We start from the raw sequence: 16,038 nt of genomic DNA on the forward strand, positions 1-16,038 counted from the left end.
AACAACTAGGGTACAACCTTGGAACAAACCTAAAACAATCCTAGACAACACTAAACAAACCACTATGACAAAATGGAAGGATAAGAGGGTTTGACACAAGACAATGTCTAGATTAGAACCCTGCAAATAACCCGAACAACAGAAATGAAAACAAAATGAACCACCAAAACTCCTCCCTGACCAACCAAGAAAGGAGTGTTTTTCCAATTGCCAAGCTCGGCATCTTAGCAACTGAATTCGGCATCAACATTACTGGGACCTCCACCAACTTCCGTCTCATTGTTCTTAACAAATTGCTTTTGGGTTCCCTTTGCGGGCTCGTTCTTAAGAGCAACCTCTGATAGTACTGAAAACTTTGCAACGCGCGGACCTCCGAGGATCTCAGAAGAATTCTCATATTCCTTTTCAAAACAAGTCATATTCAACATATGCATCTCATTACGAATAGGCGATGGACTTTGGCTAGTGTCTGTTGCATCTGGATTTGGCATGACAATGTCATCTGCAATCAATAAGCTTCTGAATTGTTTTCTTCAGCTTACAACACTTCTCTGTGTCATACCCCGGTGCATATGAGCAATATGCGCACCTTCAAGAAAAATCAAACTTCTTTGACAGAGGGTTTGGCATTTTTATATGAATCGGCTTCAACATGTCCAATTGCTTCAACTTTTGGAACAAACCAGCATATGATCCTCCCAAAGGGGTGAAAGCCTTTTCTTTTTCAGCAACCTCTCATTCTTAAATGCTTGATTGGGCTGAAAACCTGATCTAGAGGGCTTTCGGTAGGCTTGTGAGGGTGGATAGGCATTTTGTGGAGCTGGGTACTGGGAAAGTGAAGCATGTTTTTGGGAGTCCCATGGAAAGAAGTAGCGTTGGGGAGGGGAGTAGCGTTGGGAGAATATAGTTGGATGATGAGTGATGGAGCTACTCGGGTGGCTGGGAAAGCTATCATAAGTGGGTAGATATGGAGAGTATGGGGGATCATCCATTATTGTGTTAGGTTCTTGGGTAAGGACAGAGTTCAAGAAGCTAGGCGGTGGCGGGGGTGGTGCTTTCCCAGTCATCCATGCCTGATACATGTCTGCCACATGTTGTCTCAACATTCTTACCTCTTCTACCAACCCGTAGTCCTGTTCAACCAACTGCTTTTAGGCATCGGTACCAACCCGCTCAGTTTTGTTGCTCTCTGCCATTGTCTTTTGCCTTTGTGTTGCAGGGAAGCGTTACTTTAGAATCACAACCAACCACCTTTCTGATTATTGAAATAGGACAAAATAGAAGCAACCTGTTAGCGTTAGGGTTTTCAACAGATAAGAAAATACACATTAAGGATGCAATGCGACTAGGCAATTAACCCTTTCTATCATGCATTTGCTTCAGTTACGTGTGTCATTCCGGCTTCTTGTAATTGTGCTCCCTTTTTCTTTTTCTTCTTTTTTTTTCTATTTTTTCTTTTTAATGGTGGTCGAATCTTATGTGGATTGCCTACGTATCACGTCCTCGCATGAATCAGACCGTGCGTAGTTTTGACCACAAGTGCGAAAAAAACAAAGACACCATTTTTTGAATTTTTCAATCTTTATTAGCAAAACGATCTATTACGAGGCAAAACACTTTTTGGAAGGAAACTGACGAATTTGACACAGACTAACGACTTTATGCAAAAGGGAAATTACACACTCCAACGGACAACAAACTTTGAAGACAAAGAAAATACAGACTTCAAACTGTGAATGTCTTAGAGTTTTTAATTTTGGCGCCCGCGGGGCGTCGTTCGGCCTCGCCGCGAGTTTTGGTGCACAGCCTCTTTGCAGATCTTTTAAATCTTCCATAACCTGGTAGACATGAATCATTTTTGAAGCAAAGAAGGTGGTACGAGACATATCCTCACAAGCTAGGCACTTTATGGAGATGTAGTGCCTGATATCATCGATTCTTACCTTGATTCTGTCCCTTTCCAAAAGCAATCACTCTATTTGTTGATTCTATATCCCCAACACTTTGAGCGTAGTAAAAGAGTTAATCCTGAAACCCATTCATCTGTTTCTCCATCCGGGCCATCGGATCATAGCAGCACTTCCTATCTGTTTTGGCCTCTTGGGTTTGTCTAAGGATCCTCTCTTTGAGAATGGATATTGTTTTGCTCAATATAGTGATGTTCCCTTCGGAGTCCCTCTTTATTCGCCACGTATGCTTTTCTCGCGCTTAATGTACCCCTCGAAGAAATCGGCCTCGGCTTTACAAGCTGTGAGAGCTCGGTACATATCGGATATCATCATAGGGGCCAGTGTGCTTTTATTGTTGGCAATCAGGGTTTTGACGACTCCCGCCACCTTTAAATCAATATTTCTATCTTTCCGTGGAAACACCATAATGCCCCAGAATGCTACCATGAAGGCGAACCGCCTATGTTTATCCTATTTTGTCCGATTCCCTTTGCTGCAAACCCTTCTTTTTGGATCATCGAACTCTCTTATATGTCCATAAACTGTAGAATAGAGAAACTTTATCCGACTCAGAGTACGGGTCTCCCTTGCTTATCTTTAGTAGATCCATGACCAGGTGCGTATCGACGGCTCTTGGAACAATCAAGTATTTGTGCCTTAGCCCCTCAGTAATGTCCCTATAACCTGCTACCTCTTTTGGGGTGAGTTCGAAATCTGAGAAGTGGACTACATTGTGGGCTGTGTCCCAACATGTAACCAAAGCTTTTATGATATTCCCCTAGGATTAATCTTCAGCAACCCAGTGAGGTCTCCCAGGTATGGCTTGACCGTGTCGCGCTCTGATCCGCCTGAATCATCCCACCACATATGCAACTCCAAAGAGATCTTGGTCACTATTGTTACGTAGAAATTCTGACTTGTGCTCATTCTGCACATTTATTAGGGTGATTAAGAATTAAAATTTATTTGACTCAACAAATTGACTATTTTTAATTTTTCACAGATTGAAAGGAAGATCCGGTTCCGCGCACGGCTTTTTAGCGCTTCGGGAACGAAGATCTTAAAGCTGGGTGAGTCAACCGGTCAAAAAATCAAAAAAATGACTAAAAGTGGCCGTTTATGCAAAGTCAGCCTTCCGGCGTCCCTTTCGGGAACATTCGGCTATTCTTGCCAAAAACGGCATCACCCAACTTATTTATGTTGATAATTAAAATTTGACATTTGTTTTTGGCTATTTTTGTAAAAGGGGAGGTTGGACCCGATAAGGGCTGCCTACGTATCTCACATCCTGTGAGAATCAAACCGGCGTAGTTCGGGCAAATAAAACCATTTTTCAAGACTCTTTTCAATGGCAAATAAAACCATTTTTCATAAATAAAACCCCCTTTTTTTTTCAAAAATTCAACAGAGTTTCGACGCTATTTGGACATTGATTTTTTCAAAACAGGTGATTAACTACCTCTATCAATCTTTCCTCAAAGTATTCAAAAGCCGGTCAGCATGCAAGTCCGAAGCAAACAAATGCACATGTAGCAAGTTGGATGCATCAGAATTGTCTTTTGTCGTTTGGGTACACCTGTCCTAGACAGACCCAACCCCTGTGTTGAGCCTCCAAAGTCAAATGCACATGATGCAAACAAACATTCCTACTAGGGATCCGGCATGAAGCTGAGTTATTCTAGGTTCGTAACCTGGGTATTTGTTCTAGATTGTGTACCCGAGCGGACGACTCGAGTTGAGGAGAGGCTACGTACCGGGGACCCGCGGGATCGTCCGGCTTTGTAACTTGTCCGGCCTCTTTCTTATTACAAGGTATGACACTAACAGAATAGGGAGTCTCAACCAGCAAGCACATCCTCTGAGGTAAGAAGAGAAGGGTTTCGGCACAGTTTATACAGTTCAAATAATATCAAAGCGGTAAAAGCAGCATTTAGCACATTAGGCTCAAACATGTAAAAAACAGATAATAAACAAAGCCAAATATAACAATTTATCTAAGCTCGAATTCTGAACCCTGAACTAGAGATTCTAGGTTCTGTCCCCAGCAGAATCGCCAGTACAACTACCTTAACTACAGAAATCCATATTTGAGTCCACAAAATGTAACTAACATCTACTGTACAATAAACGAATCACAGAAAAACTTTCAGAATAACAGAACTATCGAACATGCAAATCCCCAGTTAATGAGGAACACAAGTTCTCATACTACCTAACAGTCTGTACCAGATGATAGCTAACACAGTCCAATTGCAGTTCAAATTATACAACAGTTCTGTTCAAATCTAGTTCATATGATTACAAAACTAATTTTGTTCCACAATTGAACTAGAGTCTAAGTTCGAATCATAGACAACGAATCAATTAAAAAAACGACAGAATACATTTGCAATTTCCATTGATTTTTATGTTTCAATCATGCGAAGCTACAGTCAGAGTCTCGAGTCGTGTACCTGAAAAATGGAATTTTAATAGAGGCAAAGATCAACAGTAGCAGTACAATAGCAGACCAAGAGACAATCAAACAGTAGCAGATGCACAGCCCAGAAAGAGTTTGAAACCAAACGAAGATGAGAATTTAACCACAAATAACTCGAATTCACCCAAATTTACTTGAGATTGGACTTCAAATTCCCTAGGACTTCACTGTTTCTGAATGCCTTTTAGCTCTCCCCCCTTCTCTCAGATTCTCATCCAGATTTTCAGAAAATCCTCTTATCCTCTCCCAAAACTCCCAAAAAAAAGTCCCTTTCAATGTCTAAACCTTGCTCTATTTATCTGCCAAAAAACAGACCCTTCCCCTTCTCAAAAGCAATTAAACTAATACCACCACCATCCTTTTGCCCATGATATTCTCTTACAGCCCATTATCATGTGTCTTGAACCAAAGGCATGGATAGCTTATAATATTCCACTAATCCTCATGCTATTATGTTTTGTTCCCCACTAATACTAAACAATTCATTAGTTTAATGGTACTTTAATATTTTACTGACAGCCCACTTAAACTAGCCAATTTCTGAACTTTTCAATCCCCAAAATACCCTCCTAAAGCCCCTGGAATCACTATCCTACCCAATCCCTTTCACTCTGCATTGAAACCTTCAACTATAACCTATTCAAACCTACCCATTAACTAAACTGAATCCAACTAACTACCATAGCTATATCCAATTCAAATCAGTTAATAATCCAATCAACAATTCAAACTAGAACTCAGGTCAGATCAAATAGCATAAAGACTAATGCATGTGAACAAAATCCTATTGAACTACCAAGGTCAAATTTTAGACCATGATTGGCATAGATACAGGGGGATGACTAACTAAGTTACCAATTCTAAATCAAACAAGATGCATGAAATACTGTTTTCGACTGAGAACACTCGACTAAAGTCGGTTAAAACCTCAAACCTTTAACCTCGTACACAGCCTGAAGCTGGTTCCTCTAGGGTTTGCCTTTGATTTGAAATTCGAAAGGCTTTGACAAGATTTGGACAGAACCTGGGTGAGATTTGGGACGGGGTTAGCTAGGTGGTTCAGTGGTGTGACTTCGGGGTTAATTAGATGAACTAGGGTTCTGGTCCGATTTTCGATCTGATATTCAAAACAAACGGCTGGGATTCGAGGGTGACGGTTATAGGGGTTAGGTTGGGGAGGTCGAGGGGAAGCTGTGGTGTAAATTTGGGGCTGTTTGGATGAACTAGGGTTAGGGACCAGTTCTTCGATCTAAGATTCGAAGAACTCGGGGATGATTCGAGGGTGATGGGGTGGGGATTCAGAAAGAGGATGGTGAGGGGGGTTCCATGCTGTAATTTTGGGGCTGTTTGGACCACCGGAACCACCGTGAGGCGATTTCCGATGGGTGGAGGATGGTGGTTGACGGCGACGGACATGTTTGGTCTTTGAAGCTCAGAGACGAAGGTGAAAGAGGGCGGCTTTGGTTTAGGGGGGCGTGGGGGTAAGGAATCAAGGTTATATATGGGGGTGGGGGGTTAATCCTGGCCATTGGATCAAGCCCGATCAACGGCCTGGATCAATTTATTTAACAGACACGGCATCATTTTGGAGTAGTACTGGGGCGGGGTCGATCCGGATGCTAGTGGGTCGGGCCAGGGAATGGGTAAGGGCGGAGTGATCTGGATAGTTGATCCAGTGAGATCAATGGCCCGGACTGAGACTGGCAAAAACGACGTCGTTTGGACGGTCGTGTTGCTAGCCTAATTGGACAGGGTAAACAGGGTATTTGGACTGGGTTGCAAAGGGGTTATTTTGGTTTAGGCCTGGTCTACTTAATTCAAAACTTGCCCAGTCCGACTTTCTCTTTATTTCTACCTTTTCTTCTATTTCATTTTTAATTCCTAATTACCAACTAAAAATCCTAATTATAAAATTGGAAATCACATGAAATTAAACATCAAATAAATATAAAATCACACAATTCGGACATTAAATGCAAAGTACATATTTTTTGGTGATTTTTCCATTTTGTAAAACAAACCAATTTAATTAATTCCTAATCATAAAATTAAATCCTAAATGCGCACGTAACACATATTTTTGTATTTTTCTTAATTAAAGTAGAAATAAACATGCACGGACAAAAAATACAAATAAATCACACATAACACAAAACTAGTTTATTTTGAATTTTTGTGGGAGTAGCTCTTGTAGGGCAAAAATCACGTGCTCACAAGCCTCATTTGTTTTTGAAGAAATAAGCAAACCATGGATGTATACAGGTAAAATCGGGGCTAAGAAGCACTCCGATTTTCTGGTGGGGGAAACGAAGCGAGAACGTAACTATAAGGAATCAAAATTAAAGGTGGAAACCTCATGTATCAAGGCTCGAACAAAGCACCTGGCCCCGAAGCCATCGAGACCATACTTCCGGACCCCGATTCAAATAACGAGACCTTGTAGAGCATTGCCAAACGTCCGCACACGAATAACAAAGAGTCGTCATATTCGTGCTAGACAAAATATCATGGCATGAATCTCGACACATATCAACAGTTGATTAGTGATTAGAAAAAATGAAGATCTTTACCTTTCTTAAAATTGTTCTTAGGGTAAAACTCTCCTACTATATAAAGGGAGGATTATTATTCAATACACACATTGCAACATGCATACCAAGGCAATACACATATGTTTTCTCTATGTCTAAAGTTATTCAAAGTTATTATCTTTAATTTGTTCATAAGTGTTTGGCTCCGAACCGAAGGCAGGCTATTGTTAAGCTTTTAACCGAGCCTGGATTCAGTATCTGTCACGACCCAATTTAGGATCATGACCGGCACCTAAGAGCAAGTGCCCCAAGTAAACCTCATCGGTATTTTACAAAAAATTAGACAGAGTTTTTCCTGTTTTTGGACTATCCCAAAACATTTCTCTATCTCAAATCAGCAACCAAATATCCTAATATCATACCAAACAATTGACAACTTGTCAATTAACCAATACAAGTCTCCACCATAACTAAACCACCAACTAACCACTAGAAATACTAATTTATCTCCAACTTTGATAAATGAGAATGATACTCAACATAAGACTATAATAACAAAAGAATACTCATGATACTAAAATAATGACTATGGAGCGACTTTAAGAGTTTAATGAAAGACCATAAATATAAATAAAAATCTCCACCCACGCGAACAAATGCGAGGCTCACCGAGAATTATCAACATGTGCGCTCTAATTAATGAAATCCTCGCCCGCGTCAACTAGTGACTGGAAAAATATTGGCGGGAAATGAGTCACTAGATCAGTGAGTAATAACCCTTAACCACAACCATTTTGGGACAAGTCAGAAAACATGTTAGTATCTCAAACAGAAAATAACATAAAAATACCCTTTCAGAAACAATAAATAATTTTTAGTCTCATCACGTTTTCTTGTAGTATAATATAATTAACAATTCAGTAATAAGCTCGGTAACCACTGTATAGTATCAGTATTCACATTTTGGGAGGTTTCAATGAACGGATAATGTAATCGGTATAACTGTGGACTTCTTTCCAAGAAGTCATATATAACGATAGTCCCTACTCAAGGAAAATCAGTAACGGTATGCTAGTTCTACACTTTGTCACGACCCAATTTAGGATCATGACTGGCACCTTGGAGCAAGTGCCCCAAAGTATGCCTCACCGGTATTTTACAGAAAAATGGATAGAGTTTCCCCTGTTTTCGACTATGCCAAAAAAAATTCCTGTCTCAAATCAGCAACCAAAACATCCTAATATCATACCAAATAATTGACAACTTGTCAATTAGCCAATATAAGTCTCCACCATAATTAAACCACCAACTAACCACTAGAAATATTAATTTTTCTCCAACTTTGATAAATGAGAATGATACTCAATATAAGACTATAATAACAAAAGAATACTCATGATACTAAAATAATGACTATGGAGCGACTCTAAGAATTTAAAGAAAAACCATGAAAATAAATAAAAATCTCTGCCCACGCGAACAAATGCGAGGCTCACCGAGAACTATCAACCTGTGCGCTCTAATTAATGAAATCCTCGCATGCGTCAACTAGTGACTGGAAAAATATTAGCGGGCAATGAGTCACTAGCTCAGTGAGTAATAACCCTTAACTACAATCATTTTTGGGACAAGTCAGAAAACATGTTAGTATCTCAAATAGAAAATAACATAAAAATACCCTTTAAGAAATAATAAATAATTTTTAGTCTCATCACGCTTTCTTGTAGTATAATATAATTAACAATTCAGTAATAAGCTCGGTAACCACTGTATAGTATCAGTATTCACATTTTGGGAGGTTTCAATGAACGGATCATTTAATCGGTATAACTGTGAACTTCTTTCCAAGAAGTCATATATAACGATAGTCCCTACTCGAGGAAAATCGGTAACGGCATGCTAGTTCTACACTTTGTCACGACCCAATTTAGGATCATGACTGGCACCTTGGAGCAAGTGCCCCAAAGCAAGCCTCGCCGGTATTTTACAGAAAATCGGATAGAGTTTCCCCTATTTTCGACTATCCCAAAAAAATTCCTATCTCAAATCAGCAACCAAAACATCCTAATATCATACCAACAATTGACAACTTGTCAATTAGCCAATATAAGTCTCCACCATAACTAAACCACCAACTAACCACTAGAAATACTAAAATAATAACTATGGAGTGACTCTAAGAATTTAAAGAAAGACCATAAAAATAAATAAAAATTTCTGCCCACGCGAAAGGCTCACCGAGAACTATCAACCTGTGCGCTCTAATTAACGAAATCCTCGCCCGCGTTAACTACTATCTCTGAAAAAAAAATAGCGGGGAATGAGTCACTAGATCAGTGAGTAATAACACTTAACCACAACCATTTTTATTGGGGACAAGTCAGAAAACATATTAGTATCGAAAACAAAAAATAACATAAAAATGCCCTTTTAGAAACAATATATAATTTTTAGTCTCATCACGCTTTCTTGTAGTATAATATAATTAATAATTCAATAATAAGCTCGGTAACCACTGTATAATATCAGTATTCACATTTTGGGAGGTTTCAATGATCGGATCATGTAATCAGTATAACTGTGGACTTCTTTGCAAGAAGTCATATATAACGGTAGTCCCTACTCGAGGGAAATCGGTAACGGTATGTTAGTTCTACCTTTCTACTAGCGAGGGCTATAACTGTACTCTGTAATCGGTAAATATAAGGTGCACCAGGTCTAAGGAATCCACCGTTAGCTACGGGATCCTTCAATGTCTACTCCCATTTATACTTGTCTTTGTAATCCGTATATACTCGTAGAAACTTTTTAAAACAACATAGGGCATTTCCGTTCTTATCAAATCTTGTAATTTCATTTCGATAACAATAAATTCAAGTAACGGTAAAACATATCTAGTGACATCAAGAATATTTAAAACAACAACAATCATGTCAAAAAACTATTTCGGTATTATATCGAGTAAAAGACTTGTCCCACAAGTAACTCAAATTAATCGGTAACATATTCATATAAAAATTATGTGTAAATCATGCAGGTTATGAAAACAAAAATTGCGACAAGATTACTACTTACAGTACTCGTGTGAAATACCAAACTCGTCACCTCGAGCAATCTGTACAACTTTCTTCAATCAATCTATAACCACATCAACATCGATCTCGTGTTAATTTTCTTGTTTAGGATAATTCATGGCTAATTTAGAATACCCAACCCTCGAGGTTTCATGTTTGACTCTTAATTTACCCAAAATAATTCTTATTGTTATTTAATTTCTTATACCTTGTGAAACCCTTAAAATATATGAACTGAGATAAAAAGAATTACTAGAAGAAAAGAACCCAACTGAGAAATTCGAGTATTACCAGTAAAAACCAGTGCGTATTTAAGATTTCTCAAGGTTTGGTTCCAACCTTTTTCTTCTTCTTCTTCTTCTTATTCTTCCCCTTTTGAAATCCCTTTTGTGCGTTTTCTCAAGCAGACTCGTTTTCTTTCTTTTGTTTTTTATCTTCTATTGTGTTTGACTTTCTTTACCTTTTGTTTCTTTGTTTTCCCGTCACTATACAATGGCCTTTTGCCCAATTAATTAGCTAGGTTTTTTTTAGTTTAAGTAATATTAAATGACAAAAATACCCCAACTTGAATATGAAGTGTTACATTTTCCCCACCGTATGAAATTCGGTCACCAAATTTTAATTCAAGTACATACTTGTGGACTGAAACAAATGGGGGTACTTGACTCGCATAGTATATTCTATTTCCCAAGTAGCTTCTTCAACTGTATGATTTCGCCATAAAACTTTTACGAACTCAATTTCTTTTGACCGTAGCTTTCTTACTTGCCTATCAACAATAGTTGTCGGTTCTTCCTCGTAAGACAACTTTTCATCAAGAGGTATAGCAAGTGCTTCAAGCATCTGAGATGAGTATGATATACATTTCCTTAGCATTGAGACATGAAATGTAGGGTGAATAAAAGATAACTCAGGAGGAAGTGCCAAACAATAAGCCACCGCTCCCACTCGGTCTAGTATCTCATACGGTCCTATAAACCTGGGGCTCAACTTGCCTCTTTTCCAAAAACGCATCACACCTTTCATAGGGGAGACACGTAAGAACACTTTGTCCCTAGTTGTGAACACTAAATCTCTTCTTCTCTTATTAGTATAAGACTTTTGTCTACTTTGAGCTACAAGCAATCTCTGTCTGATCAATTGGACCTTGTCTATAGCTTTTTGTAATAGGTCAGTCCCAATAAGTTAGTCTCACCGGCCTCAAACCATCCGATAGGAGAACGACACTTTCTACCATACAGTGCTTCATATGGTGCCATTTTAATACTGGACTGGAAGCTATTGTTGTAAGCAAATTCAGCTAACGGTAGATAAGTGTCCCAACTACCTCCAAATTCAAGAACGCAAGCTCTTAACAAATCCTTCAAGATATGTACAGTACGTTCCGACTTCCCGTCTGTCTGTGGATGAAATGCGGCGCTAAGATCTAATCGTGTACCCAATACTTCTTGAAAAGATTTCCAAAATCGTAAAGTGGACTGTGATCGTCTATCAAAGATGATGGATACTGGAACTTCGTGAAGTCGGACAGTTTTGTTCATAAATATTTGTGCATACCTTACTCCACCATATGTAGTCTTCACTGGAAAAAACTATGCTGATTTAGTCAGTCGATCTACAATCACCCATATAGAGTCATAACCTCTAAGGGTTCGTGGTAGCCCGGTGACATAATCCATAGTAATTCTTTTCCATTTCCACTTTGTAATCTCAATTTGTTGTAGTAGTCATGCGGGTCACTGATGCTCAGCCTTGACCTGTTAACAAGTCAAACAACTAGAAACAAAGTTAGCAACATCTTTCTTCATACCTTCCCACCAATAAAATTGCTTCAGGTCATGGTACATTTTTGTGGATCCAGGATGTATAGTGTATTTAGCGTTGTGAGCTTCTTTAAGAATAGCATGTCTTAACCCATCTACTTCTGCTACACATAGCCTGTCACCCATTCAAAGAACACCATCACTTTCAATAATTATATCCCTGCTTTGACCAGCTAAGGCCTCATCCTTGTATTTGCATAATCGTTCATCATCATATTGGGGGGCCTTAATGCACTCAACTAATGAAGACTTAGCCTGAGCACAAGCCAACAATGCCTCTGAATTTCCGACACTAAATCTGATACCTGTATCTTCTAGTCTCTGAATGTCATTGGCCAAAAGTCTCTTTGTAGGAGCTATATGTGCCAAACTCCCCATAGATTTTCTACTCAATGCATCAGCCACCACATTGGCTTTTCCAGGATGATATAAAATAGAACAATCATAGTCTTTGAGTAGTTCCATCCACCGACGCTACCGAAGATTCAGATCTCTCTACTGAAAGATATACTTTAGACTTTTATGGTCAGTATAAATCTCACAAGTTTCGCCGTATAGATAATGCCTCCAAATTTTTAGAGCAAATACCACTGCAGCCATCTCCAAATCATGTGTAGGATAGTTTTACTCATGCTTTTTCAATTGTCTTGAAGCATAAGCTATAACACGACCATTTTGCATGATAACATCCTAATCCCACCCTCGAGGCGTCACAAAATATTGTAAATCCTCCAGAACCTGATGGTAAGGCTAATATTGGTGCAGTTGCCAAACATGTTTTGTGTTTTTGAAAGATTTGCTCACATTCCCCCATCCACTGAAACTTTGTATTTTTCTGTGTTAGCTTGGTCTTCCGTTGCTATTCAGGAGAAATCTTGCACAAAACACCTGTAATAGCCTGCTAAGCCTAAAAAGCTGGGAATCTCTGTAGGACAAGTAGGTCTGGGCCATTTCTGCATAACTTCGGTCTTCTTAGGATCTACCAGAATTCCATCTTTGGACACAACATGTACAAGAAATGCTACCGAGTCTAGCCAAAATTCACACTTCGAGAACTTAGCATAAAGCTGATGTTCTCGCAATGTCTGCAATACAGTCCTGAGATGATTCTCATGTTCTCCTTGGCTACGAGAATTAATCAGGATATCATCAATAAATACTATTACAAATCTATCGAAAAACGGCTTGAACACCCTATTCATTAAATCCATGAATGTAGCTGGAGCATTTGTCAGTCTGAAAGGGATCACAAGAAACTTATAGTGCCCGTATCAAGTTCTGAAAGAAGTCTTAGAAATATCTTCATCTTTGATCCTAAGTTGATGATAACCAGAATGGAGGTCAATCTTTGAAAAGTGGGCAGCTCCTTGTAATTGATCAAACATGTCATCTATACGAGGAAAAGGATATTTATTACATATTGTTATCTTGTTCAACTGCCTGTAGTCAATGCACATTCTCATGGATCCATCTTTTTTCTTTACGAACAGTACTGGTGCACCCCATGGTGATTCACTAGGTCTAATAAAATCCTTATCTAACAAATCTTGTAACTGCTGCTTTAGCTCCCTTAACTCTGCTGGTGCTATTCGATATGGGGGTATCGATATGGGTTGTATGTCAGGTAGCAAATCAATACCAAAGTCTATTTCTCATATTGGAGGTAATCCTAGTAAATCCTGAGGAATTACATCAGAAAATTCTCTCACTAATGGTAAATTTTCTATACTAACTATTTCCTTTCTTGTATCATTTACAATAGCTAAGAGACCCAAGCAGCCTTTCTTTAGAAGTCGTTGAGCCTTTATAAAAGATACAATTTTGCAAGTCTCTGGAACTTGACTCCCTCTTAGAATAAAACTGGGTTCATTTGGTATCTCAAACTTAACTATCTTTACATGACAATCGACTATAGCATAACAAGAAAATAACCAGTCCATTCCCATAAGCATGTCAAAGTCAATCATATCAAGTACAATAAGGTCAGCTAGAGTATCTCTACCCTCAACCCGAATCTGACAAGCACGATACACATATTCATCTAATAGAGACTCTCCAACAGGAGTAGCAACTAGAAAAGGATCATTCAATAACTCAGGCTATCTACTAAACCTCAAAGCAAAGTACGAGGACACATAGGAGTGAGTAGATCCCGGATCAATCAACGCAAGTGCATCAAATGAACAGACAAAAAGAATACATGTAACCACATCATTCGAGGCCTGAGCATGTCTAGTAAATGCAAAAACTCTCGCATGATCTCTACCAGCATTCCCTTGTCCAGTAGCACGGCCTCCAGCACCTCGACCTCTATTTCCTATACATGTAGCACCTAAAGTATTATGAGTAGTTTGAGTCAGTGCGGCTGATTGAATAGAAGCCTGGTTGAAATTTCTCAGAGGCTGAGGGCAATCCCTCAAGTGATGTCCCAACTGGCCACATCGAAAGTGCTCTCCAGTTAGAACACGACATTGGCCCAAATGTGATCTACCACAGGTCTGGCAGACTGGAGTATTGGCGTATATCTGCCCAGAATTACGATGCCCAGAAGATGATGGTCCCCTATTACCTTTGTCTGGAATGTGGTTTGTATATGGACTATGAAGACATGTGTGTCCCTGTCTGAGAACCCTGTTGTTATTGTCCCTGATTTCCTGCTCTTCTATTTTCACTAAAACTGCCACTTAAAGCCCCTTCTATCTTGTCCTTCTTACGTAAATCACTAGCTACATGCTCATCATGTCCTTTGTTTTTAATCTTTCTAGCAAGGTTGACTACATCAGTGTAGGATAAAGTCTTCATCTATGGGGCTACTGCAGTGTATAGATGACCAACCAATCCATCAACAAACCTTTGAACTCGAGTTTCTTCGGTAGGCACTAAGTAAGGAGCATATATAGCCAGCTTACAAAACTTAGTGTTTTATGTTGACACGTCCATATCTAGAGTCTAAACCAATCTCTCAAAGTTTCTAGCATATTTTTGCATCAGGCTGTCTGGAAGAAAATGATTCTTGAACAACTTAGTGAACTCATCCCATGTTAGTGGCACTGCTCCTACTGGACTTCCTAGCAATACAGTTTCATACCATGTGTTGTCCATATCCTCTAGTTTGTATGTTGCGAGCTCCGCGGCTCTCTCACTAGAACATCTAAGAGCACGTAATGCCTTGAGTGTCCCATCCAAGAAACTTTGAGAATCTGCTAAATTATCAGAACATGTGAATTTTTGTGATTTCAATTTCAGAAACTCTTGTAGGGATACTTCTTTAATCCCGAAAGTCTGAGTCTGTGCAGGTGCTTGTGTTTGGAAAGTAGCCTGAGGAGCTGAACTTCCACCGTGAGCAGGCACCAATGCCTCTAACACATTCAATAACCTTGCCAGTGCATCTGCAGGTAAGGCAACAGTAGGTACAATAGTTGGCACTAGTGGTGGAGTGTCCTGAACTCCCTACCCTTGCACTTGATTTGGCATAGCAGCTTGGGATTGACCCATATTCCCAACTTCAGGCTGGGGAGCAGTCTGTCTTCTAGTTTGATGAACCCCAAATTGACCGCCACCCCGAATAGTACCACGTCTGGCCACATCTAGCAGATGAGGGTGTGTGTGTCCTAGCCATCTGCGAAAGAAATATTCCAAGGTCAATCTCAAGTTATCTCAACGCATGATCAAATAATGAAAGAAGGGAAAACATTCCTAGATGTTCAGTAGCCTCAAGATCATAAGTATGGGTGCCTACACACCCATGAACAAGACTCTACTAAAAATTGCTCCATGGCTCAGGGCTTAAAGCCTAAGCTCTGATACCAACTTTGCCATGACCCAATTTAGGATCATGACCAGCACCTAGGAGCAAGTGCCCCCAAGTAAGCCTCATCGATATTTTACAGAAAATCGGAAAGAGTTTCCCCTGTTTTTTGACTATCCCAAAAAATTTCACTGTCTCAAATCAGCAACCAAACATCCTAATATCATACCAAACAATTGACAACTTGTCAGTTAACCAATACAAGTCTCCACCATAACTAAACCACCAACTAACCACAAGAAATACTAATTTTTCTCCAACTTTGATAAATGAGAACGATACTTAATATAAAACTATAATAACAAAAGAATACTCATGATACTAAAATAATGACTGTGGAGAGACTCTAAGAATTTAAAGAAAGACCATAAAAA

General features: G+C 39.3%; 1 protein-coding gene across 1 annotated transcript; it reads right to left on the minus strand.

The window, feature by feature from the left end:
* Positions 1–13,508: 13,508 nt before the first annotated feature.
* LOC138869692 (uncharacterized) lies at positions 13,509–14,658 on the minus strand. Its single transcript, XM_070147334.1, has 3 exons — positions 14,535–14,658; positions 14,057–14,431; positions 13,509–13,927 (listed from the first exon to the last, which is right to left on the minus strand). Exons 1-3 carry the CDS (start codon positions 14,656–14,658, stop codon positions 13,509–13,511), a joined length of 918 nt encoding a protein of 305 aa, XP_070003435.1.
* Between the last annotated feature and the right edge of the window lie 1,380 nt (positions 14,659–16,038).

The sequence above is a fragment of the Nicotiana sylvestris genome, chromosome 5, assembly GCF_000393655.2.
Source record: "Nicotiana sylvestris chromosome 5, ASM39365v2, whole genome shotgun sequence".
Taxonomy (NCBI): Eukaryota; Viridiplantae; Streptophyta; class Magnoliopsida; order Solanales; family Solanaceae; genus Nicotiana; species Nicotiana sylvestris.